Source organism: Talpa occidentalis, unplaced genomic scaffold (genome assembly GCF_014898055.3).
Source record: "Talpa occidentalis isolate TD23 unplaced genomic scaffold, MPIMG_talOcc4v2.1 talOcc4.627, whole genome shotgun sequence".
NCBI lineage: Eukaryota > Metazoa > Chordata > Mammalia > Eulipotyphla > Talpidae > Talpa > Talpa occidentalis.
Genome location: NW_023605003.1, coordinates 1,215 through 28,833, shown reverse-complemented (window position 1 = coordinate 28,833; position 27,619 = coordinate 1,215). Strand labels below are relative to the sequence as shown.

The following is a 27,619-nucleotide window of genomic DNA, read 5'->3' as shown; positions in this document are numbered from 1 at the left end:
CTGAGGTGGAATCACAATCATTTCTGTAGAAATCGAGGGGGAATTTCCCTGAGCTCAGACACTTTTACAGATGACACAGCACCAGAGTCCAGGAATTGAACATCAAGAGTCCGGCTGCTGTGAATGTTTGTGATCTGCAATGAGACAGATGTTGTTGGCAAATTTTTAGTATATTGAAATGACCAAAACACTTCGGAGAAATTACATTTGGTCTAACTCTCAATGGCATATAAAAAAGTAACAAAGACTATCACTATTAATTACATTTTCTCTCATTTTAAAAAGTAGTATTTACAAAATAGAGATTCTTTTAGAGAAGAATTTATTTCAACACTGAGTTGTCAATTTGTTTAATTAGCAATAATCACTAAACTAATAAAACTAAACCAGTAAAATTCATAGATATAGCAAAGTTTACCATGTTTTCAATTATAGGACACTATTGATTAGAAGATAATTTGATACATTATTACATATTGCTTTTATAAGATGCAGTATATTTTTAAAAATAATCAACTGTGAGGAAAAAACCAATTGTGTTAGCATAAGGAAATGCAAATTGCAATGACAGATGTTTCTATTTTCTTGTAGCAAGTAATATACTTAATCTTTAAATAATAAGTACATTGGTGTTTTATGGCTTCTCAAAAAACCCAATGATAATTTACATCATTTAACCCAACTGAAAAATCAAAACTCAATAGAGCTCTAGAGAGGTAAAATAAGTTTAAATAACTCAAAAATGGGAAAACTACACATTGAATTAAATCAATAATTACCTATCCGTGATAAAATGATTACCTTCTGTAAAGGCAACATCACAGTATAAGATTCTAGATGTCCATTTAGTTGCCCTTATTTCCTTAATAAACCACTGTGATATCTGTCATCATTAAACATTAGCCAAATATGGGCCCATCTGGAGGAGAAATGCTGAGAATGTGTGCTTTCTTTAGAATTTACTTTTTTCTTCTAATTTTAGTAAAATGTCTTCACTCCATCAAAAAAATTCAGATACTTAAGTGGATATAAATATCACCTGTAATCTGCCACAGATGATTATTATCCTTCAAAGTCTTTCAGCCAACATTTGTAAAAAAATTAATTTAATTTATAAAAATGTAACATTTATATATACTCCATCATAATTGCTTTCACTTAATATCACCTAAAAACATTTCATGTCATTGGTCTCCTACAATATTATTTTTACTAAGTCTATCAAAGATATAATTTATTTTGTCACTTGGCTACATAATTTAATTACATAAATTTTTATACTTCAAGAAATAATACTTATGGGATATTTACATTTCATATCTTACAAATTTGAATTTCATGAATTTCACAATTTCATAAATTTCACAAATACGGTTTTTTTAGAGACCATAAAAAGATGGATGGGGGTAAACCGGGCTGGCAGCAATCTAGTTTGAATATTTGGATTTTTTTTTTCTTTAAAGAGCAGGTTTATTAGAGAGGGATAGAAAAGCAAAGTATACTTGCATAGAAACGGGCAGAAAGAGCTGCCCCAAAAGGGACAGGTTTGCTAAAAGAGGCCTGCATAATTATAGGAGGGCAGCCTTGAGAGCAGCCTCAGCTGAGGGGGTCAGTGAAGAGAAGTCCCGGCATAGTGCGGGTCACCGGCAGGCAGGAAACTGCTGCCCTGAGGAGGGAGAGAGTTGGTGAAAGGAAGCACCTGCATAGTCACAGGTGGGCAGAAAGACTGCTGCTGAATATTTGGATATTTTAAACAGTGGGGATAGGATAGGCAATAGTGCATGTGTATTTCTTACATGTGGGATCTACAAGCATATTGATTCTGTTGGAGTATAAAGTGAGAGGCAAGCAAGGCAAAAGATGGGAGACAGGTAAAGGCAATGTTTCAGAGAGTCAGAATAAGGAGTCAAAGATAACTCTTATGAGGGTGGGGGGAAAAATAGATAACTTTTATGAAACAGCTCTATGATGATCTTATGACAATTACAGATACTTGCTTCCCAATATGCATAACAGATACACACACCAACACATACTAGCACACACAATTTGTATATAATTCCAGGGGGGTTCAGGAAGCCTCTTGAAACATAGATGGGTCTCTGTACCTAGGTTAAGAACCTGTTTAAGAAACAGGGAACCTCCCCCCAGATTCATAATTTTAACAATAGGACAAATGAAATATCAAAAGGGAAGAGAAAAAAAGAAACAGTAGACACAAAAATAAAAAACCTGCAAGATAAAATAAATAAACCTCTCAAATTCATAACTGAGCTTGCAAGAAGATAGGACAATTACTAGGAAATACAGGAGTTTGTGAGCTCTGAAGCTTAAGCCATCTTGTACAGAGACACAGCGGGAGACCTAGGCAGGAGGGAGGGTCTGAAAGTCCCCTGGGAAGCCAGAACTCTCAAAGGATTTCTGGAAAGGTGGCTTTGGAGAATAGACAATATATTGTAAAACTGAGGACATTCTCTATATTAGAAATTTAATTCTTTCATATGTACCCCAGGAGATGCTCACAGGAAGGCTTATGGTACTGCTGTTTATACAAAAAAAAAAAAAAAAAAAAAAAAAAGAAACAATGTAAATATCCACCATAGGAGAACAGTGATAAAATTGGCATAGTTCATACTGATATACCATACAGCACTGAAAACAAGTAAGTTGCACCTATCAACACAGATTAATTTTATAAATATAATGAATGGGGCCTCCCCTGGTGGCACAGCAGTTGAGCACTGGGCTGCAAAGCTGCCTGCAGCCTCCGCAGTGCCGGTTCAATCCCCAGCCACCGGCGAGGGTTCCACATGGCATGCAGACCTCTCCTCCACGCCCGCTGGTCCCCTCAGCAGTGTATTTCGTCAGTCTGTCTGTTCTATTCCCTGCTCTGGCTCTGGTGAATTCTCTCTCCCTCCTGTGCTTCTGACTGTACCCAGTGCTTGTATAAATAAATAAATCTTTAAAAATAAATAAATAAATAAATAAAATGAATGAAAATGTATGTTTTACAAGAGTCAATATTTTACCATTTACATAAAATTTTAAAACATTTACTTATGCTTTGCTCACTACATCTTGATAAAATGTTAAATATATTTATTTCTATATTTACATTATTGCTATATTAAGATAAATAGAAGTGTGTTAGGTAAAAATATAAAGAAATGAAGAGGAATGAGGAACACTCAGGAACACCCAGTTCAGTTAGCAGCCCCCGAGAGGTGGGAGGAACAGAACAGGGGACAGACATGGAGAACCAACCACACCATCATGGTTTGTTTCTCAAACTGGTGATGAGTACAGGGGCACTTGTTCCACTTCAAAAAAAACCTGTTTGTATGAACTATCATGACAAGTTAAAAAAAAAAAAGTCAAGCAACTCCTTTTACCTCTACTCGTAACCATTTTCCTTTGCACTGGAAGAGGCAGATTTTCCCACAGAAGGGCACTGAAATGAAGTACTCGGAGGTCATGTGCTGTAACAAAGAAACACAAGATTCTTTTTACTCATAGCAAAGAGCACACTGCTCTATCATCAGAAAAAAAAAAAACATCATAATACAGGCCCACTGTTTTACCCACATGTAAACAGACCTTCCATGAGGAGGGCACTGCAGCATGTGCAGCACCTGTGTGTGTGTGTGTTGTGTGTGTGTGCATGCGCACATGTGCACTGCATGTGGGAGTAGAGAACTTCTGCCTTGTTTCTCATGCAGCTACTGGCACATGGCTCATAAACTGACACTGCTGAAATGTCTAATGAGGTTAGTGTGGAGGTCAGTATGCTTCAATGATTCGTCTACATTCTGGAGCCATCAGTCCAACACAAGGAGGATAATGAATCTGACGAAAAGGAGAGCAGCCTGGATGAAAGTGAAGTGGTTGAGCTAACTGTCCATAAAGCTTCTTTACGGACATTTAGATTCAAAGATACGATTTTAATTCTAAAACAAAAGAAATGTGAAGACAAATATGGGTATTGGTGCCAGTGAAAGCTATGGGTTTCTTCATTCTCCTATAGCTTGAAGCTAGGAACCTATCATAGTCACTTTCAGATGAATGTTTGTGCTTTCTCCAAAGGCAATGCATCCGCTCAGGTTGCCAGAGCAGCAGGGACTATCAAGAGTGCTTTCACCACCGTATGTTATAAACACATGCATACAAAGGCGCCACCACAGTCAGCATCTCTGGGTGTCCCAGGTTTCTCCAAGATAGATTAGCAAGTCAAACTTAAATAATGACCTTGAAATACATCTAAGATGTCATTAACACAGAAAGAAGTAGAGCTATAGATCAATCGCCTCAAGTCTAGGCTGTAGTCTGAATACAGATTTAATCCAATCCAGCAAATATTTTGGAATACTTATTTTATGTAAGACATTAGTGTAGGTGCTGTAAGGGATGGAAAATTATAAGGCAAGGTTCCTGCCCTTAATGAAAGTAAAGCACACAAACATCCAAAGGGTTAAAATATAAAGCTGTATACAAGGGTCACAAGGTGCTTAGTGAGAGGGGGTCACAGTTGGAGTGGCACAAAGGTTTAACCACAGCATATTCTGGATTACAACTATAATGTCCTAATAATGGTTTTAAGGAAATCACCTTAGGATTGTAAAACAAAACCCCTACAAAACCCCGATTCAGAAAAGAATACTCAAATTAAAAGACACGGAGCTTATTAATATACTTAAACTACAGAACCATATTTCCTGAGGTGGTTGGTTCTCAGAAACTTATGGGAGCTTAGTTTGGATTGATGCCTCAGAAAATAAGTACAGAATTAAGAATTTGATTTTCCTCCTGAATTTCATGGTTTCATCTTTGTCCAAGACAGAGGAGCCTAACTGACTCCAGCAAACAAGAGTCACAGGCGGCTGCACTATAGAATCATGACTGGCACACTAAACAGAAAATCTACCAGTTGTTGAGCACACAGTATGTGTTAGGCACTGTGTTTAGTCTTGACAAGCCTATGGATATGCACATTATTACCCTCATTTTACAATGCAGAAACAAATAGGTGTTTGATTTTCACATGGTCAAACCTTTCAAAATTGTATTATTTTACTGAGGAAATGTTGGTACATACCACTATACATGATTCAGAAGTCCAAGTTCAAACTTCTTTAGATGTGTGTTACCACATCACACTCACTACCGAGACACCACAGTCCTCCACCTAGTCTACCACCTCCCCTTTCCATTTGGCTCTCTACCTCCCCTGCCCCTCTTGTAGCCTCAATTTTACAGTCAGATTTCAAGGGTTTGTTTCTGGTTTGGTTTTGTCTGACGCTTTGTTTTGTTTCTCTATATTCCATATATTAGTGAAACCATCTGGATTTTTCCAAGTTCTGAAGTGTTCGGCTCTTACCTCTATTCTAGAGATTCTACCTCAAACTATTCAAAGGTTATTCACAGTTGTACAGTTTAGTGACCTTTTCAGGACTGATGTTATAGGTGGATAATGCTTTGCCATACCTTACAATGTAAGTAGTCCTCTATCTTATGCAGAAGGTCATTGAGCTTGTTCAGACCCTTACCAGGCACCTGGCAGTAGAGTGTGCCATCAGAACAAATATTAGTCACTCTGACATTTGTGTACATGGCATCAACCTGGAACAAACAAAAGATACATTAAGAATGTGAGAACAGATTGTAGTACTTACCTACATAAGTGGTAACTATCTAAATATCTCATGAAAACTCTCCAACCTTCTGAGCAAGTTGGAGGATATATAGAATAAAAGGAAATCATTATTTAAAGGTGAAAAACTTATCTGAATCCCTCTCTTTCTAAAAGGAATGTCTGATATCCTTTCTGTCAGGCACGGATAGACATTTTTTATACAATAACTTATTACCACATTCCACTTTTTGGAAGGATAAAGATTTCTTTAACTTTGGTTTATTTTCTCTACATTAATTTAGAAAATTTAAAACATTTTTTTCAATATTAACAGAAATGAAAATAAAAAGCTCTTACAAAATCAACCCCATTATCAGCTAACTTTCTAATCCATGCCTACAGACCACATTAACTTCAATAATTTTCAAAAATTGTAATCGTAGTAAAGATTTAATTTAGTAATTTTAAGTAAAAGAGTTATAAAGACAATTAATTGTTGTTCTATGATTAAAATAAACATTTCCCCAATGTTACTGTAAAGTTTCCAAAATGATCGCTTTTAGCATTTAATCTTGTTCTTTAGAATGGCTGTTCTGTAAGTTATTTAAAGGTTTCCTTCTTCGCAGGCATTTATGTTCTTAACATTTTAAAAATGCTAGTAATAATTGATTGAAAAACTTTATGGCTCTAGGGGCCTCCCTGGTGGTGCAAGGGGTTAAGTACCACACTATGAAGCAATCCGCAGCCTCTGCAGCATGAGTTCAATCCCCGGCCGGCCAGGGAACAACCTACATTGGCGAACTAGACCTCTCCTGCCTTGCCCGCTGCTCCCCTCAGCAGTGTATTTCAGTCAGTCTGCCTGTTCTGTTCCCCACTCTGTCTCTGGTTATCCTCTCACCCCCTCGCATCTCTGGCCTGTGCCCCAGCTCTTGTATGCATAAATAAATAAATCTTATAAAACCACAACTTTATGGATCTAATTTACCCTTATTTTATTTTATTCCCTCCTTTTACCTTTGCAAATGACATAAATTCATTGTAGGGACTGAAAAATAAAGCAAAAATCCAATTCTTAATAATTACCATTTATACTTTGGTATTTCCTGCCATTAGCTCCCCCTACCTTTTCCTCTCAATACATATGTAATCTGCCTTTATTATTTGCTCAGAATTTATAACGTTTTCTTCTGGTAACTTTCTTTCCTATGAAAGGTGTAATGGATGAGAACAGTGGTCACAGTGGTACCTGAAGGTGAACCTTTAGTGACTTGTCACATATGGCCTTTAAGCAGGTGGCATTGATATTTATATCATCTTCTCCTGAGGTATCATACAGAACAACAAGTGGAATATCAGCTTTTTCGAGTATTTCCACTGCAAAGATCTTCCCACAAGTTAAAGACTCAACCACCTTCACTAAATCAGGATCATCACTTAGAACTTCCAACCCTGAAAAAATAGTGAATGTTTCAATTTCTACTTCATTAGTAAAATCATTTTAAGATGGATATATTGATTATGTGCATTTTAGCCACTTATTACAATTGTGTATCTTCTACAAAACTCTTAAATTTTATAGGGAAGCTTTATTTTACAATTCTTTTTAATATTACCCACTTTTGATTTTAAAATATAAATTATAATGAGAATACCCTTTACAATGATTACCTAAAGCAGACGATCTTTTTCCCCCCTCTCTTTCTTTATGTGGTGAGAGAAAAGATTGAGGTCTCAGACAAGCTGGAGGTCAGAGATATGATAGAGGTCAGAGACAGAGAGGTCAGTCATGATGAAGGTCAAAGACAAGATAGAGGTCAAAGTCACAATGGAGGTAAAAGAAAAGATGGAGTTCTGAGACAGGATGCTGCGCAACAATAACATGGAAGTCAAAGACATGATGATGGTCAAATACAAGATGGAATGAGGAGACAAGAAGGAGCTCAGAGACAAGCTTGAGGTAAAAGACTAGCTGGAGGTCAGAACAAGATGGTGCTCAGACTAAAGGAGACAATTTTAAGATAACAAGAAAAGCTGATGATCAATCAGAATTTCTACCTTAGGAGAAATAGTGTTCACTTTTTGTTCATATACAAACACATTTAAAACAGAAGGATGCTGTTTCTGCCAGTACTGTATGTTGGTAATGTTCTTCCTAAAAATATACCCTTGACTTTTTCATTTTCTAATTAACTATACACATTTTTTCTTTTAAAATGAACATATATTTACTGAAAATTTAGATAATAGAACTTTCTGATTTATCAAAGGCAGATTAAATAGTGTTTAACATAACATGGGTATTAGAGGAATTTTAATGAAGTCTAATCTTTAAATTCTTTGAACATTCTAATTCTATGTGTCATAAATATGACAGCTTTAAGTTAATCTATTAAATTAATTAAACCAGCTCATCATTCCTCCCAGTAGTACTACTTCTCCATCTAGCCCCCTGAAATCCAAAGCTAAAGCTCACAGACTCCCTCTGAGCTATTTTTCTCTTGTCCTTGTTCTTGTTCTGTTCTACAGACAAATAACTTTACAAATTTTAGCAAACCTTTCATTTCAGCATCCTAAATCTTGTCTTAATGCTCTGGAAATGTCCTTTTCAAAACTAACTTCTACATGTTTGTAACAGACTTTTAAAGTTAATTGAGATTTATTTCACAGGTAGAGGTGAATCCAGCTCTCCTGACTTAAGAACTCACCCTTGCTGGGAAAGGCTACTTTTCATGACAACCATGATATTTCCTGAATTTAGCTCAGGCTTTCAAGTATGATGCATATTTCATTAAGGATGCTTCTCCTTATCATTGACATGACTGCTGGTTCTGCCATACTTTCAGGTTCTCCCTACAATATCGCTCTCATACACATGTACCCTCTATGAGTAGGAAAGGACAGTAGAGAGCATTGACCACAAACCACAAACTGTACACCAACTATAGCTGAACTTGTCCCTGGGTGTACTAAGGCATATTACTTATAAACTGAACCCACAGGGTCCATTCTCAGTGGCAAAGAAGTTGACAGTCACCTCACAACACATTGAACAGCATGATTCAGACTGATAAAATCCCACAATACAGAGCCTCTAGCAGTTGTTTCTAGGTCAAGTCGAACTATTCTTCTTTAAGATGGCGCATAGACATTTTTACAATAGAATAAAAATATTATGCATGTTATATATGGAATATAAAATAAGATATTATCAAAACTATAGCATTTTTACAATAATCACATCTTATAAAGACTACATTAAACACAAATTTATTCATATATTTCAAGAAGTAACATTATAACACCTTCAGATACTTATTCCATTCTAGGATTTAGCTATCCAAAAGTACAAGGCAATAATGCACCAAAATGAAGAGAGATATTTTTAAAAGTTCCTCTTACCTGCTAGCTTACACTTTGTAGCTTGGAATGAGAGTGAACAGAACTTTGGGTTCAATTTGTATGCTTTGCTCTTTTCAACATTTTCACTAAAACCATAGTCAACGTAGCATACCTAATGATAACAAAAACAATGTTTAGGTTCAAATAAAACTCGTCATCATCCACTTCTTAAAAAAAAAAAAATGGCTTGATGCATTTAACTGGCTCTATTTTATTCCATAGTCAGCATGTTAAGTGGCACCACATTGCTGGAAAGTGCCAGGGGAGTGCCTCTGACTTAGCCCAGAGAAGAAAGGCTGGCACCGGGACCAGGAAAAGCAGCGCCCCTGATTTGCAGGCCCCACTCCTCTACTGTACCCTTCTGCCATGGGAAGAACCAGGTAAGACAGCTACACGCTGGTGCTTTGTTGCCAGCATCTCAGCAGCACACCTGTCTGGTCTGTCAGCCCTGACTGTCCCTGCCCTTTCATTAATACCAGAGTGCCTGCATTACCCGAATCTTGCTTGAGTCACACACTTCCACTAAGGATTTGCATCCAGAGGCAGCATTATTTGTTTTTAGAGTGGGCATCACTTTGGAGTTATTTATTAGGTTCTAAATCCCCAGAGTGGCATCTGTGAGGCCTGCTTTCAGCTACTGGGCTTCTAGGCACCGAGCTGCTTTCGGTGATGACATCAATGATATTACAGCACGCTAATACAGAATTCTACACTGCAAAAATAAATACTTCTGTTGTTTTTCACCCCAGGAATAAAAAGCCAGGTTAGGCATGCATCCAGCTCAGCAAAAGTCACCAAATCTGCTGGAGTTCTGTTTGCAGAAAGCTGCATAAATCTTCCTCACCATTAGCACAGATCAGTAAGTATATTTCTGATATTATTATTTTTGAGTATTAACAAAACCTCTACTTGAAAAGGACTGTATAAATAAATCCTTTTTTTTTTTTTTTTTTCAGAAAAATCTTAAAAGACTAAGCTATACTTTAGAATAGTAACTTAGAATCTGAGGGAAAGTGCTGAAAACCTTCTGTAATTAAAGCAGGTGATGGTTATTACAAAAAAAAAAATAAAACAACATAAACATAAGCAAAGGCAAGGCTAAGGGATATGCAGCAACACAATGGCAGGTCTTTTACTTTCTGCAAGAAAATAAAGTCCACAGGCCAGCTTTTTACTACCTACATTATGGTACTAAACACACAAAACAAAAATTCTCCCCAGAAAAGAAGAGGAAAGACAAGGAAACTGAAAAACCACTAACCCTTTCCCTGACCCCGAGTTTGTTGCTGTTGAGTGTGTGGGGCCTTTCCAATCCCACGCTGGAATGATTGCCTCCCAGAGTCTGTCTCTTCACTCAGGGCTCCCTTAGGCCTAAATCTCTTGCAAGACCCCACATCAGGCAGGCAAGGCAGCCAGCCCAGTAAGTGTGCAGGTGCATCTCTCCTACCCCAGATTAACACCTGTTCTTTCTTTTAGGCCTCAGGATTCAGGCAACTTTTGTTCTTTTAATAGCTATCTCCACCTACAACTTGAATTCGACAGGAAGATACGTGAAATCATAAGTCCTGAGAAACTCAGTCTTTCTTACATCAACAGACTGAAGAATAACTGCTCCAAAATCTTCAAAGTGTTTCCGTGATGTGTGGATCTTCTTTCCTTTTCAGAATCACAAGACTGTATATTTATTTGGCAGATGCTGTTTATAAAACACATGCCCATGTATTGCCTAGTTTGTGTCTAAATGCACCCTTGCTCTGGCTCTTAGATTTGGGAGGGCCAAATAGTTTCTCCCCTACTGCCTTGTGTGCTGTGCTGTGACCAGCACAAGCAGGCTCATAGTCCTGGCCCAGAGTTACAGTCCATTCCTGGCACTCTGGTGCCATCAAGTGGAAAGGCACCGCACAGCACCACATGAGTAATAATCAGGATGCTGGTCTGGGTCTAGCCAAACACACCAGCCTCAGAAGGTGACTGAGTGCTACTGTTTCTCATTCTCACCAAGGAGTATGACAAGAAGAAAGAAAGGAGGGAACTGGTATTTGCTGTCAGGCATAGTACAGTTCAAGAGGAGATTTTATAAATAACTGGGATTTAAAAAAAAAATAAAAATCTGTGTCTGTTTCATTGGGATTGTAGGGAACAAGATTAGGCCAGAACTACTACAACTGTCTTAAGACCTTATTACTGTGCCATATACTGAGCTACATTTTTATCCCTAAAACCAGCCCACAGCTCTCAGCAGCAATGGCACTACTTCTTGCCTCCTCCTTTATGGTACACTTTCTTGTTCTAGCTTCCAGGACCTCACTCTCCTGGTTTTACTTAATTGGCCATTCCCACGCTGTGTTAAATGCTGATGCCCTGTGGTTTTCTTTCTGGAGGGTCTAGTGAAGACAAGAGTATGTTCACACATGTGATGTCCCCAGAACAGATAAATAACAGCTAAAGAGAAACCTTAGGCACCAAAGGCACCAAGATCTGAGACTCCAAATCACTGAATCCATGCCTTCCCTCTGTATGCCCAGCAATGTGGCCAAGGGCACTGAACCACTGACAGGCAAAGTTGGGATTTGTGCCCAGGCTGCTGATCATACTGTGCTTCACTGGTCTACTTGTAAACCTGCTCCTTAGCTTTTTCCACACTTATCCAAGTATTACTTACTGGGAATAAAGTTGGCTATTTAAAGTATAGCTTGATGGGTTTTAATAAATGTACATATCCATATAATCACCACCCCAGCTATAGACGAAGTCCATTGTTCTAAAAAGTTCTGGAACCTACTGTTCTGCAATTAAGCCCCCTCCATCTCGATCTGTCTGAGTTCTATTCCCACAGATGAATTTTATACAGCATTTATATGAAATCTTATAGTGTAATTCTTTTGTTTTTGGTCTTTTTCAATTGCAGAGCCAGAGAGTTTTATCCATGTGACTATTTTTAGTAGTGTGTTCCTTTTATTGTTGACTAGTATTCCACTATCTGGATAAACTATAATTTACACATTCACCTGTTAGTGAACATTTGGGTTGTTTCCAGTTTGGGACTATTCATAATAAACCTGCTAAAATGTGTGTGCAAGTCTTTTTGCAGACTTATGTTTTCATTTTTACACACACACACATATACACACACACATTAGAGGTCTGACAGTAAGTGTTCAACTTTAAAAGAAACTGCCAAACTGTTTCCCAATTTTCAAGTTTTTCAAGTCCAGTCACATTGCTTAAAAGTTACATCTCTGTAGATTTGGTTAAGGAATTCCCCAAATTTCTGTGAATGGCAAAGGTTGGCAGGGTGTTTGGAGTGAACTTATATCTGGAGAGGGCCAAGGCTTCTTCTATTGAACAACCTGGGTAAGAAACAGCTAGCATACCTTTCTGCACTTCTGCTGACACCTTCTGAACTTCTGCGTGGGGTCAGAGGTTTCAGGGTTCAGGGACTGGTTATTTGCATTCAGTGACACAAAAGGGATTACGGACAGGGGCTGACCATGGCACAAGGAATAGGTTTTATATTATGGAAAAAAGGCTTCAGAAATAGAAGTGTATTTCCCTGCTTGCAAAATTTAGAGAAAACTCTGCCTTTGAAGGTGAGAAAGTTCTAGTCTTGGTCCCTGGATAGAGGGAAAGAAAAAGTCATAGAGGAATATGGCCAAGTGTGGAAGTCTTAGAGACTGCTGATGGAAGACACTGGTGAAAGAGCCCTCTGACCTTCCCAAGAAGACCAAGAGGACACACTAGGACAGCTGTTGGAGCAGGGCCGAAGTCCTACCGAGGGTTCTACTCAGCTTGCTGCACAAGAGGCAAGAGGAAGAATGTTATCTTCTCTGATGTGATTGCTTCCTTTACTCCAAAGCACTGATTTGATAAGAAGCTCATAGAGCTCTGATCAGCATTTACTATATAATCTCCAGGAATGGGTATAAAGAGCTTTTCCTGATTATATTACAGGTTATGGATACTATGGAAATGTGGGTTTTTGTTGTTTTTTACTAAAACTTTGAGATAATACATCACTGACTAGAAAGCTAACAGGGATAATCTTTTAAGATACTATCTTTTCAATGTTTGGATAAAACTATATACAGTTGGAAAGGCTACAATATTAGAAGCAACATTCACGTTTGAAAAATAATATGTCTTTACAACATTATCATAAACAAACAGTGCTTGCCTTTATTTTGTTCTCTTCTGTTGAGATAATCTGTGCCCGAAGCCAAGCATCCTCCTCAGCATTTACGGCCAGCAACTGCCCAATGTGCACAGTTTGGATGGGCATGACTTTAGGGTTCTTACTGTAATACTCCTTCATCTCATCTTCCATTAATTCCTGAGCGGCAGAATAGTCTTTGCCCACATACCTTAAAGGAAAAGAACAAAAATGAAGCAACCCAGGAGAACCATAGGAATTCAGTAATGATACTCTATTTTCTTCTACTGCCATTTTTAGTTCAATACTCAGAGTTTGCTTACCTCAGCAGGGAGGAGGACATGTATTTATTAACCATTTTCATCTTAATAAAGGAAAATGTAATATGGCAGTCCTTGCGTAAAACCAGACTCAGGTACAACATGCCACATACCAGAGGAAATGCTCAATAACAATCCAGAGAACTAGGATGTAACAGCTAGTGGTCAGGAAGTCTTTGAAGGAAGATGAGGCTGAGAAAAGTCTCGAAGGAGAGCAATAGTAAGATGTGGCGGAGAATGGAGACATCAGTGAAGACCAGATAAGCAAGGGCTGACTTAAAATCTTAACTAAGGCTGCTGGAGGTCTTTCAGTATTACTTAGAAGAGAATCTAGATGCTAGTTTTGGCCTAAGATGTGTCGAAACAAGGTCCATGCTCTGAAAACCAATAAAATTTTACCAGAGGAAAGCAAATACGCTTAAACACACTAAATACAAGCATGTGACAACACATCTCCCCCAAATTATGGAACACAGCTGAACAAACTACCACAAAATGTTGAGTTCTGGCATTCTTATAAGAGATGACACATTCTAGCTAAATACATCTTAAACTGTATGCTTCTGAGAAGTATTTTATTCAGGATTTATTCCTATTCTTTTTTTTTGTAACTTCCTGCTATTGATAACTGCAATCACATCTTCCCAGGTCATGTTATCAAAATATACTATTTTCTGCCACAAGTAGGCTATTATTTTCTTGCCTGTAGTCCTCAAAGATAATTCCATCAAAGGCCTCCTTCTAGGATATAAATCTGGCAAATCAAGTTTAGCTCCTGTAAGAGGAACTGTCTTAACATTAGAAGGAAATAATCTAGCTTGAGGGCTATGCTTTACCAACACCAGAAGCACCTCACCAGGGAAAGGGGGAACTGATGACCAAAACATTGTTCTTTGTAGTCAAGCTTTTAGCCATAGTCCAAGTGGTCCTATAAAGCTTTCAGGAGCTAATAACCCCTACCAAAGTTCTGGGACTGATCCAGATTTCTGCTAGCCTTTGGTAAGAACATCAGAAATTATGGATGTTCCAATCCAGTGCTGGAGATTTAGTCTGTAACAATGGCACCAATAACTATTGGTAAAAGAACCTGAAAAGGAGGCATAGATTTACAATACTAAATGGTAGAAGTTAGTGACGTGCTCTTCGATATCCTTCCTTTACCTTAATTATGGAGTGTTTTCATCTATTCTTGGTAACTAACAGCAGAGCAGAAGACACCTAAGCAACCAATTTCTTATTGGAGGAAAAAAGCTTTTAAAAGTCCTATGCAAAATACAAAGAACATCTCTTTTGGGGCAACAGCTACTTTAAGCCAAGTATTATGTGCATATTATTTATTCCAGGAACAACTGCAAAAGCTCTGTCATACTCTATCATGTAATGAGCTTTACAAATGGTAAGGTACTGTGCTTGGGATGCAGCTATACTCTTAGCTATGAAGCCCCCCAGCTCTGTCCAGGTGCCCACTTCCTGGGATCTAGATTCTCAGGGGACCTTCCTGAAGTGCTGCTATAGCCTAGCACTTAATTGGCAGATGTCTGGGCTGTAGCCCATAATCTGGCAGTCTGCCCAGCACAGGATCCTACCCAGGAGGAGGAATGTGATGAGATGCAGCATGTGGTCTTCAAGCAGCTTCTGCTCTGCAGCAACCAGCATAGAACAACAGCTACATGGCTTGGGTGAGGCTCGAGGATGATGTTATAGTTGGTATGATAGTGGGAGCCCTGACCCTCAGCAACCTATTTATATTATCAGGCCATACCACATCTTAGAATAAAAACTTTATACAGTTGCTACAGTTTTATAGTTACTACTACAGTTTGGACCTAGTTCCTCATTGAAGGGCTTTTTTTTTTTTTTTAATTGAAGGTCAACTTGGCCCAAACCATAGGGACATTTTGGTTGAAGAAGCCTGGATTCTATTCTGTGTCCGTCATTTTCTGTTCTACCCAGTCACAGCCATATCCTGGGCTGTGGCCTCCAAAGATCCAGGTATATCAATTCCCATTCTTTTTATCCTGTCAGAAATTACAAATTACAGTCTTTCAATATTGTCAGTGTATTCTATATTTTCTCCAAAAGCCCATCTTAAGTCTCTAGAGCTGGAACGGCTTTTGTATTTCCAGCCATTATTAGCCATATTAGTCAACAACTCTTCCTCCTAGGCAATGATACTACTTTGCCCCCGATTAAGTAGTCTTCCCTGCTGGATGGGCTGATTTGCCTTTTCTATTGACGAGGTATTACTTTTGACAGACATAGTTACTATTTGTTTTTTACTTTTTTTTTTCACATTCAGACCATACATCATCAGTTTTTAAAACTGCTAGTAATCTTATCTCACAGAAATAGTTGTATATTTTGAATATCTAAATATTATGAACATATTATACTTCATTATAGTTCTACAGAGCTAAGAATATTTTATTCTTTCTCAACCCCCAGCATCATGTGAAGAATAACCAAGTTAACAACAGTACCCTGGCCTCTTAAAGAATTAGAAATTAAAACTTACCTGACAACCACTTCATTTGTGTTGCTCAGTTCAACCACCAACACAGATGGGGATGCCTCAGTTGGAATGACTAACGGAGGGACTGTTACATTCTCCAAAGGGGCATTATCACTTTTGGCCATGTTTTCCTCTATTTGAAGATATTCTTGTTCAATCATAGTCTTGATATCATAATCACCATGTGCATGCCCTGCATCCTTCAGGATTTTGTCAGCGGGCAATGGAAGTTTAGCATAGAGAATGGCCTTCTGGGGATTTCCAGAAATGTAGTCTATGGTGCATACATCAGAAAGGAAGGCAAGATTTTTTAAGGCATTCTCGGGAATTTTCACTTTGTATGTGTCCTCAAATGCTTTGGGGAGGGCACTGGCCCAAAGACCACTTGAGTACTTCACCAGCAGATCCGCAACTTTCTCTTTGAAGTCTGCTGGCATAGTTGCTGGGCACCCTTTCAATGGTGGTGTTTGTTTTGGAGGAGGTAGTTGGGATGGAGGCACTTTTCCAGCGTCCTGTTCACTTCTCAAAGGCTGCTTTCTCTTAGCTGGATAAAGAAGTAAATCTTGACCACCAGCACAAGGTTTTTCTACCTGAAATTTTTAAATAAAGTACATGATAGATATTTCCATGGCTATAAACACCCTGAAAAGACATGAATGCATTCTAAATATGAGTGTGGTGCTTTCCTCAATTACGAAGACTTAAAATACCTCCACCTGCAAATAAAATCATAAGCCACATTTCAGAAATAAAGAGGAAAATAAAATAGTGTTAATATTCTTTGTGAGCTATCTGGCCTCCAACAACCCCAGGAAATCGTGAATGGTTTTGTTCTGCAAACTACTTAACTCATTGTCAAATTCATAACTGACTGAATACAAGGCAGAATCAAGCTGTGAAATAAACCACTGGGAAGAAAGCCAGTTTAAACAGGGAATATTTAATCAAAACAGAAGACCTCTCTTCTTCCTGCAATATCCTTCAGCTTATCATTACTTAGAAAAAGACACATTTGGAGTCACAACTTGAATAAGCTCCTGCTGACACCCCTCTGAGTTTCTATAAGTTTGCAGGAGGTAGAATAGGTTTAGTAGATGATCAACCCAAGGATTTAAATCAAGAGTTTCTTCAGAAACCCTGTTTGGTTATACAAGTAAAAGTATTGATCTTACTTGCCTAGAAACTTTCTTCTTCTTAATTCTGAGAGGTCGTTATTTCTTCCTTTCTAATTTTACCTGTGCTGTAAACTTAAAATTCTTGAAGCCAAACTTCTTTGAGAATATGAAGGCTTACCTTCTAAATATGCAGCAAGGGCTGCTAAGAGAAACTTATTGTTTCTTATGGAATTAGAATTTTCTTTGAGATTCTATAACAGAATTGGTATTGTCAAATTAAATCAAAAAGCCTTCAAAGCAGTTGTATGGATCTCATCCAGCCACAGTTTTGTTTACACTGGTTCTTTGTGTTGAAGCTTTAAGTTCAAAATTTCATTTTAAATGGTCAACACCCATTAGAAACCTCATATAGTAAAATCCATGTACCTGGAGGACCTGCTTTCCAGCATTCCAAACTTTAGCAATGGCTTTGAACTCAAAAACAAACCAATTAAAAACTAAACTTCACAGGTGAATAAAGACCCCAAGTACTCAATGACAAAGGAAACAACCTTAATTTACTTATTATGGTTAGCCAGCTCACAGAAACACTGGTTGTCTACCTCCTTCAGAGATCAGTTTTGTAGTCTTAAGAGCTGTGTCCTTTTGGGCTAGATCTAAGAAGTGCAGGAAAAGTTAGACAATGGAGAAAGAGAGGAAGAAATGGTCCTTGATGTTACCATTGTGCCACAATGAAAACAAACGGATAATTTTGAATCTGAAGCCTGTACAGGGTATGGCATATGTATGCTATTGATACATTGGGACCAGCAAAACTCATCCAAACCAATGTTCCCTGCCACTTATGGGGCCATGTTCTCTGTGACAGTGTACTGAAGTTCGTGATGCTATGTATGCCCAAGACATTCAGAAATGGTTATCAATTTTTAGGTGCTTCAGTTAAGAAAGTGCAAGTATATGGGGCATATTCCAGAGATTTTTCTTTATAGTCCAGAGGTATTTCGTTCCATACCTATCATGCCATGGAATCCATAGGGAATGGGTTCCAGCAACTCCTTTCCATGGGTTCTCACACAAAGTGAGAATTTACCAAGGAGTGGTAGGTATAGTTTAACCAAGCAAATTTTTTAAATTAATTAATTTTTATTTTATATATTTTTATATCATTTTTCATTTTTGTATAAGTATGTAAAATTTGAGGCTAATAAAAAATTTTACTACCAGTAAGCTGAAAGCTATATGATCTAATGGCAGCAGTTCAGTACAAAATGGCATACAGGTTATCATATATTATATGCTTCTTAAAAATAATTTGGGGCCTCCCCGGTGGCGCATCAGGTTGAGGCTGTCTGGAGCCGCTGCAGTGCCAGTTAGATCCCGGCTAGCGGCGAGAATCCCCCATGGCATGCAGACCACTCCCGTCGCACCCACTGCTCCCCTCAGCAGTGTATTTCAGTCAATCTGTCTGTTCTGCTCCCTGCTTTGTCTTTGGTGAATCCTCTCACCCTCCTATGCCTCTGGCCTGTACCCCAGCTCTTGTATAAAATAAATAAATCTTAAAAAAAATAATTTGAAGCAAGAACAGCAAATACAACACACATACACTATCCTCAACCTTGATGTGCTTCACCTATAACTGATTTGTGTTCATCTTCAAGGTAAAGACCAAGGCGGCAATATGTAAAGTGCTTTCTGCTCCCTTGATAAAAGGTGACATGACTAAGAACTCAAAATCCGAGAGTCATGCAAGAAGGAAACATCAGGAGGGAAGAATGAGAGAGACGTACCGTGCAAATATGAGGCCAATGCTCAAATTGCTGTAAAATTCCTTGATTAAGTTCTTCTTTATATAAATCTTTGTAAAAATGTGGAAGCTTAGATATCCAAATGCCATTGTTATGCTTCTGTAGTATTTCCTTTATGCGGTTTTGAACCTCATCCATTTTGTAAGCATAAGAGGCAGGAGGCGTGGCATTCAGTTTTTCAACAGACTGATTTAAATTGTCTTTAAATTAAAAAAATAGTAGAATTAACCAAAATGCTTAACATTTTAGATTATCCTCATTACCTAATTTTAGGGTAATTTAAGGAATTTAAAGTTTCTATACACCAAAAAAAAAATACCATATTTGAACAAAGGGAAGCAATACTGTCAACATAATTGTGACTTTAGGCTTTGCTATACTTCTAGTTTGTGGGGTGAAGGGACTTCCAGGGAGCTGGGTTTGGCAAAATGCAGTATTTCCACTGTATTTTAAGTTTCACTTGAAATAATAAACAAGGTCAACAGTCACCTACAGAGATAACCTGCCTCCTTTGTTTTGCAAGCATACTTCATACTTTAATTTAAACATCAGGATGGTCTTGATTTGCAAAGAACGAAATTTATTATTTAACCAACTCTAACAGCAACTAATAAGGTTTAAATTTTAAACAATAATGGCATTTATGCAATTCTGAATTTAAAGTTATACTTCACAAAGCTTAGGATAACAATTAATAGAAAGACTGAAGAACATTTTATAGACAATAAAAAAATCATCCAGGTTTCAAAGATATGATAAGTATTCTCCTTTATTAATGAGAACCAGTAATACAGCAATACACTGAAATAAAAAAAAAATGATCCACCTGCAAAAATCATCCTAGCCTCAATTTATCACCACCAATAAAAAGTTTGGTACCCGAAGATAACTAGTAATATTTTGTTTTTATTTTCCTAATATAAATCATGTGTCTTTCGTAAGTGAATACTCCGGGTAGCTCTCTTCATTTTTTTTATTTAAAGCTTGAAATGCCCAAGTTAACATCTTAAGGCAATAAAGAAATTTGATGCGTCCACTATAGCTGGCAGTTCTGGTATATTAAGAATTATGAAATTCATTCCAAACCTCTTTTAAAAGTCACTGAAATACAGATCAGGGCATATTAAAAATTACCATCTATAAGCAGAATATGTTCATATTTTAACCACACAGTATTTCTCCTGGGATACAACCATTTTTATTTTTTATTTATTTATTTATTTATTTTTGAGTTGGTTGGTAGAGATACCCAGGCTGGTGTGGAGAAGCTGGCTAGAAGGATGCCAGGAAGCCAAAGTGGGAGCTTTCTCTTTGGGAGAGGTGAATACCGATTCTGCTTTACCCACCACAGGGCATGAAACCTGGCCTTGTTGAGACTTAGTCTGGCTCAGCAAACAGAAAATCACAGAAATGTCCATATGTACTCCTCAAGAAAGGCATAGCTAATTTATTTAAGTTCTTCTAAAAGGATCCTTGCCATGGTCCTTTCTCAAAACTAGCTAGACCCTCCCTTAAAGAGAAGGTGTCAGCAGCTGACAAAAGTTCTAGTCTTTCAAAATAAATGCACCTGCTCTGTGAGGACACTGGAGTCACCTAAGCTTCCGTAACTTTTGTTAAACAAGTCAAGGAAGTTAGGCTGCCGGGCAGGCAGGAGAGACTGCGCATACATGTGTGACTATCAGCTCTGCCAAGTGAATCATAATCCTCCTGAAACAATCTTCTTGGTTATGCAGAAAAAAGCTTATTCTAATTTAAAAGTGTTTACCTCTGCAAGGGTATACAACTTTACTATTTATATTTCAGAAAAAGCACATCTAAAAGTAATTAATACAACCAAAGATCATATTGTTAAATTAATTTCCATAAAAAACACTGGAGATGTGCTTTGGGTAAAAAAAAAGATCTTAACTTAGTAAGAATCACACCTAAAGCAACAAATCATTTAAAAACACATTTAAATTTCATGTAACATAAGCAATAATTCTGAAAACACTCTGTCCCTCGGATGGGTCTAGAAGAAGATTTACATATGGGTTGGAGGAAACAAAACAGCAAGTGAGTACATTTCTAGTACTCAGATTTTTTTATTTTATTATGTTTCCTACTTTTTTCTTACCAGTCCTTTGGGCTTTTTAACCTGAGGAATCAATTATATTCATATTTAGACTTAGTGCTCACAGCACACATTTCAGGGTTCCTGCTTTAAAATGGTGGCGTATTTGAAACTTTCATATGAGTTCAAGTCCCATATTTATATAATTTATCTTATAATCTGAGTGAGACAGTGGGTGACATGGGACAGAAAGTTTCCCTGTAGATGACACATGGAAATAAAACAGCGTAGGTCAGATATGAGGAATAATGATGATATCCTATTGTCTCTCAATATCAGTTCATAATAAATGAATTAGGAAAGAGGGGAGGAGAGATTTATTCTGTTAGGAGGTGAGTGCAAATGTCAAAAGCCAATACCAGATACTCTTCTTGGGGGAATCTATGGCTACAGAAGTCAAAATGCATGATGAAGGTAATGTTTAGAAAACATACCACTCATTTCCTTAGCACAGGTTCTTGAAGGATGCATCTGAAAGGATGGTGGAAGAGATGCCTTTGGACTAAACCTAAGGTATTAAAAAAAAGTAAATAAAAATTCAGATAGTAAAGTCTATTCCAAGTTTTAAACACTGTATGCTTAAAGTCTCTGTGGGACTGAACTGCAAAACAAATCATTAAAATACTTCAAAATGAGCAAAAAATGAAAGGACACCTTGCATTAGCTTTCATATTTCATATTTGCCCAGAAAAAAAATAGCTAAATTTCCATTAGAACTTTAAAAGAACTTGGAAATCAGATTTCCAGTTAATTAGCTTTAAGGGACAATACAGAATAAAGAATCAACTGCTGAAAATAAAGAATATTTGGGAAAATAACTAAAAATGAAGGCCTTGTATCACCAGATATTGAAATGTGTCATAAAGTCACAACATTTAAAATAGTTGGACATGTAAGAAGAATTTAGACACATTCAATTTAAATCATATCTTGGTATATTATGGGCATTTCATACCAGAGAGGCATTGCTCAATAACTACTTAGAAAAGAAGAAACATAGATTCTCTACCTCAGGCCCTCAACAACCTAATTTTTTTTTTTTTGCTGTTTCCATATTTTTAACATCTAAAATTCTGCCTCACTAAATGAGCATGATCATGTTGCAAATATTTATAAAATAGCATATTAGTCTTCCATAGCTGCTCTAACAAGTTACCACAAATTCAGTGGCTTAAAATCACACAAATTGGTCTGTATATCAGAAGTTCAAGATGGGTCTCATTGGATTAACCTCAAGGTGTGTTGGTGGGGTTGTGTTCTTTTTTGGAGGTTCTAGGAGAATGTGGTATAATGAAAAAAATTACTCGTTATCCTTGGTTACTGGCACAGAGTTCCTAAAACCCTCGAAATTCTCCTGTGTGATAAGAATGTCTTTAGTTTCAACAACCTAATTTTTATATGAATTATATCAGATCTATGTTGGAAGATTTTTCCAAATGTGTGGACTAAGAAATAAAACACACAGAGTTTCCTTTACTAGACTCCAAGTGTCTTAATTACCTGTGTGCCAGTGCCTGTGTCAGTGATTGATACATGTGAATGAGAATGAGTGTGGTAAGAATGAATAGGAGGATTGAATGATTCAATGACTCCATTTTGCAGGGACACATATAAATGATCACTTCCTATTTATATTCTGGAAGAATATAAATTGATATAATCTGTTTAGATTACAAATTAGTAATTAGCACTAATGCATACAACCTCTAACCCTTAGACCTTCCATTTCTACCATTTTATTCTAAGGAACTAGCTGTGAATATATGCAAGGATTGTTCTACAAATATGTTCATTGTAGAATGTTTACTTTAGTGAAAATCATTTATATTCAACTATAGGTGATTGGATATTAATTACCCTGACTTTAAAGTGATAATGTAGAAGTATACTTAATGATATGGAAAATACTAACAATATACTTCCTTTTAAAACAGGTTATAAAATAGCAATATATAATATAATTTGTGTTTAAAAAATATGTATTGTCAAATGTTTACATCATATATGAATTAGGGACAATTTTTTCTTCCTTTTACTTTCTCATACTGTACACATATTTCTATAATTAAAACAAAGCAGTAAACATTTTAGAAAATGTTTTTTACAACTATTTACCACATGTTTTAACTAGGGACTCAGAAATCAACAATAAATTTACATTCATTTACTCTAGCCTACTTTGGAGAAATGCCTTTCCCCCTAGCTTGTTGTGTATTAAAGTGTAATATTTGAGATACCAAACACTTGCACCTGACATTGTTATAAGTTAAAAAAGAGATCACATCAGTCATTAACAACTCCTTAATGAAGAACATTTTTGTAACTGCTATGCTTGTCAAGTTTTCTTTCTGGGTGTAATTTAATAAGATCATCAATTTGAAGAACGGTAACTGCAGCATCTATTACAAAATCAAACCGTCAACTTTAACTATGGTTGGTTCAAATACTCCTGCTTTGCTTATTGTCTTAAAGTCTACCACTGACCAAATCAAGACCAATCCATTTTAGATTTTTTGTTCTGGTTTAACTTGATCCTCATTATGAAAAGCTCTCAGCTCTGCAACCAGATCTGTGGAGTCTGAGCAGCCTTAATTGCCTATATATTAGGAATAACAAGACAAGATCTTGCAAAATCTGCAATAGCATGCTGTTCCTGAGACCCTGGGCTGATCACGTGGCTTTCTAGGTACATGGAAAGGGCTGCGCCTGCAGACCCCTCACCTGCCCCTGTTCAGAACCAAAATACACTTCACTATATAAAGAGCATCATGGAAACAGTGTTCCTCTCTTCAAACATGAAATCATTTGCCCCACATAAGATAAATAATACAGATGTGTGAGCCTCAATGTTTTTCATCAAGAGTAGTTTATCATCACAAATTCTCTCCTGTACCACTTTTTGCTTGTCCCATTTTTCAAACTGGTCAATGTTGACAGTAATTACTCTGTAAGTTTTAGCAATATGTTTAAGGTCACTTTTTAAAACTCTTCTGATTATTACAGGTCCCATCTCTGCAGGGCTGCTACTTAAGTCCTGCTGGTGAAGTCTACAGGGATGGAGGGCACTTATCTGGTCTACCTGGTGCCATCAGGAGAGTGGGAGAAGAATGCGGTGTACAGAATACTCCCATGAGCCCACAATTCAGACTGACTGATTTTGCTGTTTCACAAATTCAAGTCAAAGTTTAGGCACACAACCAGAGTTGGAAAACAATGGTACTTTAGTCACACACTGGACCCAACTAGTGCATCAGGTCAAAGTTTATTTATTAAGATTTATTTATTTATTTGTACAAGCACTGGGTACAGTCAGAAGTGCGGGAGGGTGAGAGAATTCACCAGAGCCAGAGCGGGGAACAGAACAGGCAGACTGATGAAATACACTGCTGAGGGGAGCAGCGGGTACGGCAGGAGAGGTCTGCGTGCCATGTGGGGCCCTCGCCGGCGGCCGGGGATTGAACCAGTGCTGCAGAGGCTGCAGGCAGCTTCTCAGCACAGCGCTCAACTGCTGCGCCACCAGGGGAGGCCCCAAAGTTTAGGTTTTAATTAGGCATTTTGTGGATCTTATCAAATGTATAATAACTAACCATAAACAACATTAAAAACATACCTTTAATAATCATATTTTAGGGTTATATAAAAATATCAACATGTAAGATATTAGTACTCTTTCCCCAACTTTAAAAAATAAATTCTTTCTAAATATTCTAGTATGAGGAAAATTGTATTTCACACAAAATGGCAGCTTTGAACACTGATCTATGGGATGACACGATGTACTCCAGAGTCTTTATTGTAACAGCAGATAGAATGGAAGAATATGATGTGGATTCATCTATATCAGGAGTTGGCAAATATTCTGCCAAGGGCCAACAGTACATATTTTAGCACAAGTTCAACAGCATGAGTTTGATCCCTGGCCCGCCAGGGAGCAACCCACATGGCGAAGCAGACCTCTCATGTCTCGCCTGCTGCTCCCCTCAGCAATGTTTTTCAGTTAGTTTGCCTGTTCTGTTCCCCACTCTGTCTCTGGTGAATCCTCTCACTCCCAGCATCTCTGGCCTGTGCCCCAGCTCTCATACGCATAAATAAATAAATCTTTGGGGGAAAAAAAAGAAAAAAAAGATTGTGTTTATAAAAAACTTACAAAATTGATTATAAGAAGGGTTTTCAGAAAAGTTGTAGCTGAATTAGTTGTTTCAGAACTTAGAAGAGCTACTAAAATGAATTTTACAAGGAGAGATAATCAACAGTGAAGAGAAAATATATAATGGAGCTATTCAGAGAATGACATTCACATAGCCAGTAAAAGAGATTTTCTAGTAATGATGCATTTCTCTACAACATGTGAACTGACACTAGATAAAACCAAAAGTATTTCCTTATGACTCTGAATATACATTTTTAATATTGATTATCCTCAGTTCACCAAACTTCTCCTTTTAGTGAAATAAATTCCAAATACCTGTTGCTGGTAGGCATGGCCATATGCCTCTGCACTGGAACATCTTTGAATATTTCACTCCCAACAGTTGTATGTAATATGTATGGTGGCATTTCAGCATCATACTTAACTCCAAGAGAGTTTCCTTTGTCTCTTAACAGTGTTGGGTTAGGTTTTTTGCTGAGAGAAAAATCCGAAGAAAATCCTGGTTGTCTGAGGGTTGCTTTTGGTTTTCCTGTGGAATTAGGCATAGATAATAGAATCAGTTAGCTTCCTGAAATGCTAGTTTCAGTGTGCCATGCCCTGATCAGATGTTTTCTGTGGGTCTCTGTTCTCAGGACAATTTGTAAGAACTCAGAGAGGTTGCCCCACTGGAGGCTAGGTCAGTTGCAGTACAGTAGATTAGTACTTTTAGCACATGAGGTTCTTCAAAATGTGGCTTTACCTGCTAGACTAGCCAGTTACTTTCCTCTATTCACCAACTGACACTTCAAAGGTAACCCCCTCCTGTTCTTACAAATGCAGCATGTGCAGCCATATGTCATCCCTTCTACCTTTCTCCAGTTAATCTGAATTCTTCCTATCACTTGGGGCCTGGGCCCAGGTCTCCTCTTCACCATGAAGCCCTCTTTTGCCAATCTCACAATGACTGCACCCTTGTTTAAAAGGGCCATTGGGGTATTTAGGCACCAACTCTTTTATATTATTATTGAACCATTTCTTCAGAATTTAATTTTAGCACTGATGATATACTATATACTCCTTGAGATAAGTATTTACTAAACACAGGCTGAGGTGCCTATAACTCATTTGTATATAATATATAATTCATGTTTTCTGAGAAGGGGATTTATAATAAAAGACTTTTTTTTTAAGACATTAAACCATAGGTTCTTGGTTCATCCAACACCTTGGATGAGGCCTTCCAAATAACCTAAAAGAATAAAACCACACTTTGTCATAAGTTTAATTAAAATCTACTCTTAGTTTTTTCTCACTGTGTAATTACTTCACTTAAAGTCTTCCTGTGCACTTAATTTCAAGTCAAAATACTAGCAGCTTCAGGAGTTTTCTTTTGACAGATGAATGTTAACATAGGTGCTTATCATGAATGCAAGTATTATTTCCATAATTCCATGTGACGAGAGAGTCACAGAAAGGCTTAACTGAAAAGACTTTACCTTCTAGAAAAAATGGCATGGTTTTCTTTACTCTCATCTGACAATTAACTTGCCTCCCGGTTTTCCTTTTAGAACTCCTCTGACGAGCCACAAGTTGTGCAATTCTTGCAGTTTCTGTGCAGGCCACAGCATAGCAGGTAATCTATTCATGAAAGGCAAGGTGAGAAGAGAAATATTTCTCAGATTTATTGGTGGCTAGAAGCTGATTTTTATATGCGGGTCTTGGTGAGTTTATACATCCCAAATCAAGCAATCAAGCTGTATAGAAATATTCATGTCTCGATATTTTGAATAAGAGAAATCAAGCATAATTTAGTTCATTAAATAACTCTTTCCTCAAATGAAAATTTCATTTATTTCTTTAACAGATATTTGTAAAGCATATCTACAATGCTCTAGGAGCTACGGGATTAACAAATGCACCAAAAGAAAACTGTAGCATGTGTGTATTGTCTCAGATAATTTGTGAGATATATTTTATTTACATTTTATACACGGGAAAACAGAGGCTCAGGAAAGTTTAGTAACTTTCCCAAGTCACACGACTAGGCCATCTCTCTGAACCTGAAGCATGTCCTCATACTTGCTATGATGTATTACCTCTCAAAGAACACTAAATCCTAGCCTTGTCACTGCATGGATTGGCTGGATGACTTGATAAATCAGTTTATTTCCCTAATGTCTGTATTCTCATTTGTAAACAGGTGTGTCCTTAGATCTTGGATTTTCAAACTATTCAATGGAGCCATAGGATTCCATGAAAGGCCTCTCAGTGGCAAGGATCTGAGGGTAAGGCAGAGCAAGCAGAGGCCCTGAACCCTCTGCATCTCTGCTTAAAACACAGCAGGTCAACTTTTCTCTCTTAAAAAAAAAAATGGTGTGATATATAGGATATTTGAAAAAGTATAAGAAGTACTGGGATCAGATGACCTCTGCGGGCCTAGTATTTAA

General features: G+C 37.4%; 1 protein-coding gene and 1 pseudogene across 1 annotated transcript; both read right to left on the bottom strand.

Annotated features, from left to right (window-relative positions):
• Positions 1-26,810, bottom strand: LOC119230305 (tudor domain-containing protein 7-like; the record flags this gene model as incomplete). Its single annotated transcript, XM_037491349.1, is given in 12 exon segments — positions 1-26; positions 29-134; positions 3,393-3,479; positions 5,482-5,616; positions 6,876-7,078; positions 9,029-9,140; positions 13,203-13,389; positions 16,014-16,600; positions 18,913-19,130; positions 21,478-21,551; positions 25,509-25,722; positions 26,669-26,810. Coding segments are annotated over 12 exon segments (2,091 nt in total), but the record flags the coding sequence as incomplete, so codon positions are not given.
• Positions 23,327-24,053, bottom strand: LOC119230306 (T-complex protein 1 subunit alpha-like; annotated as a pseudogene).
• Positions 26,811-27,619: the final 809 nt, after the last annotated feature.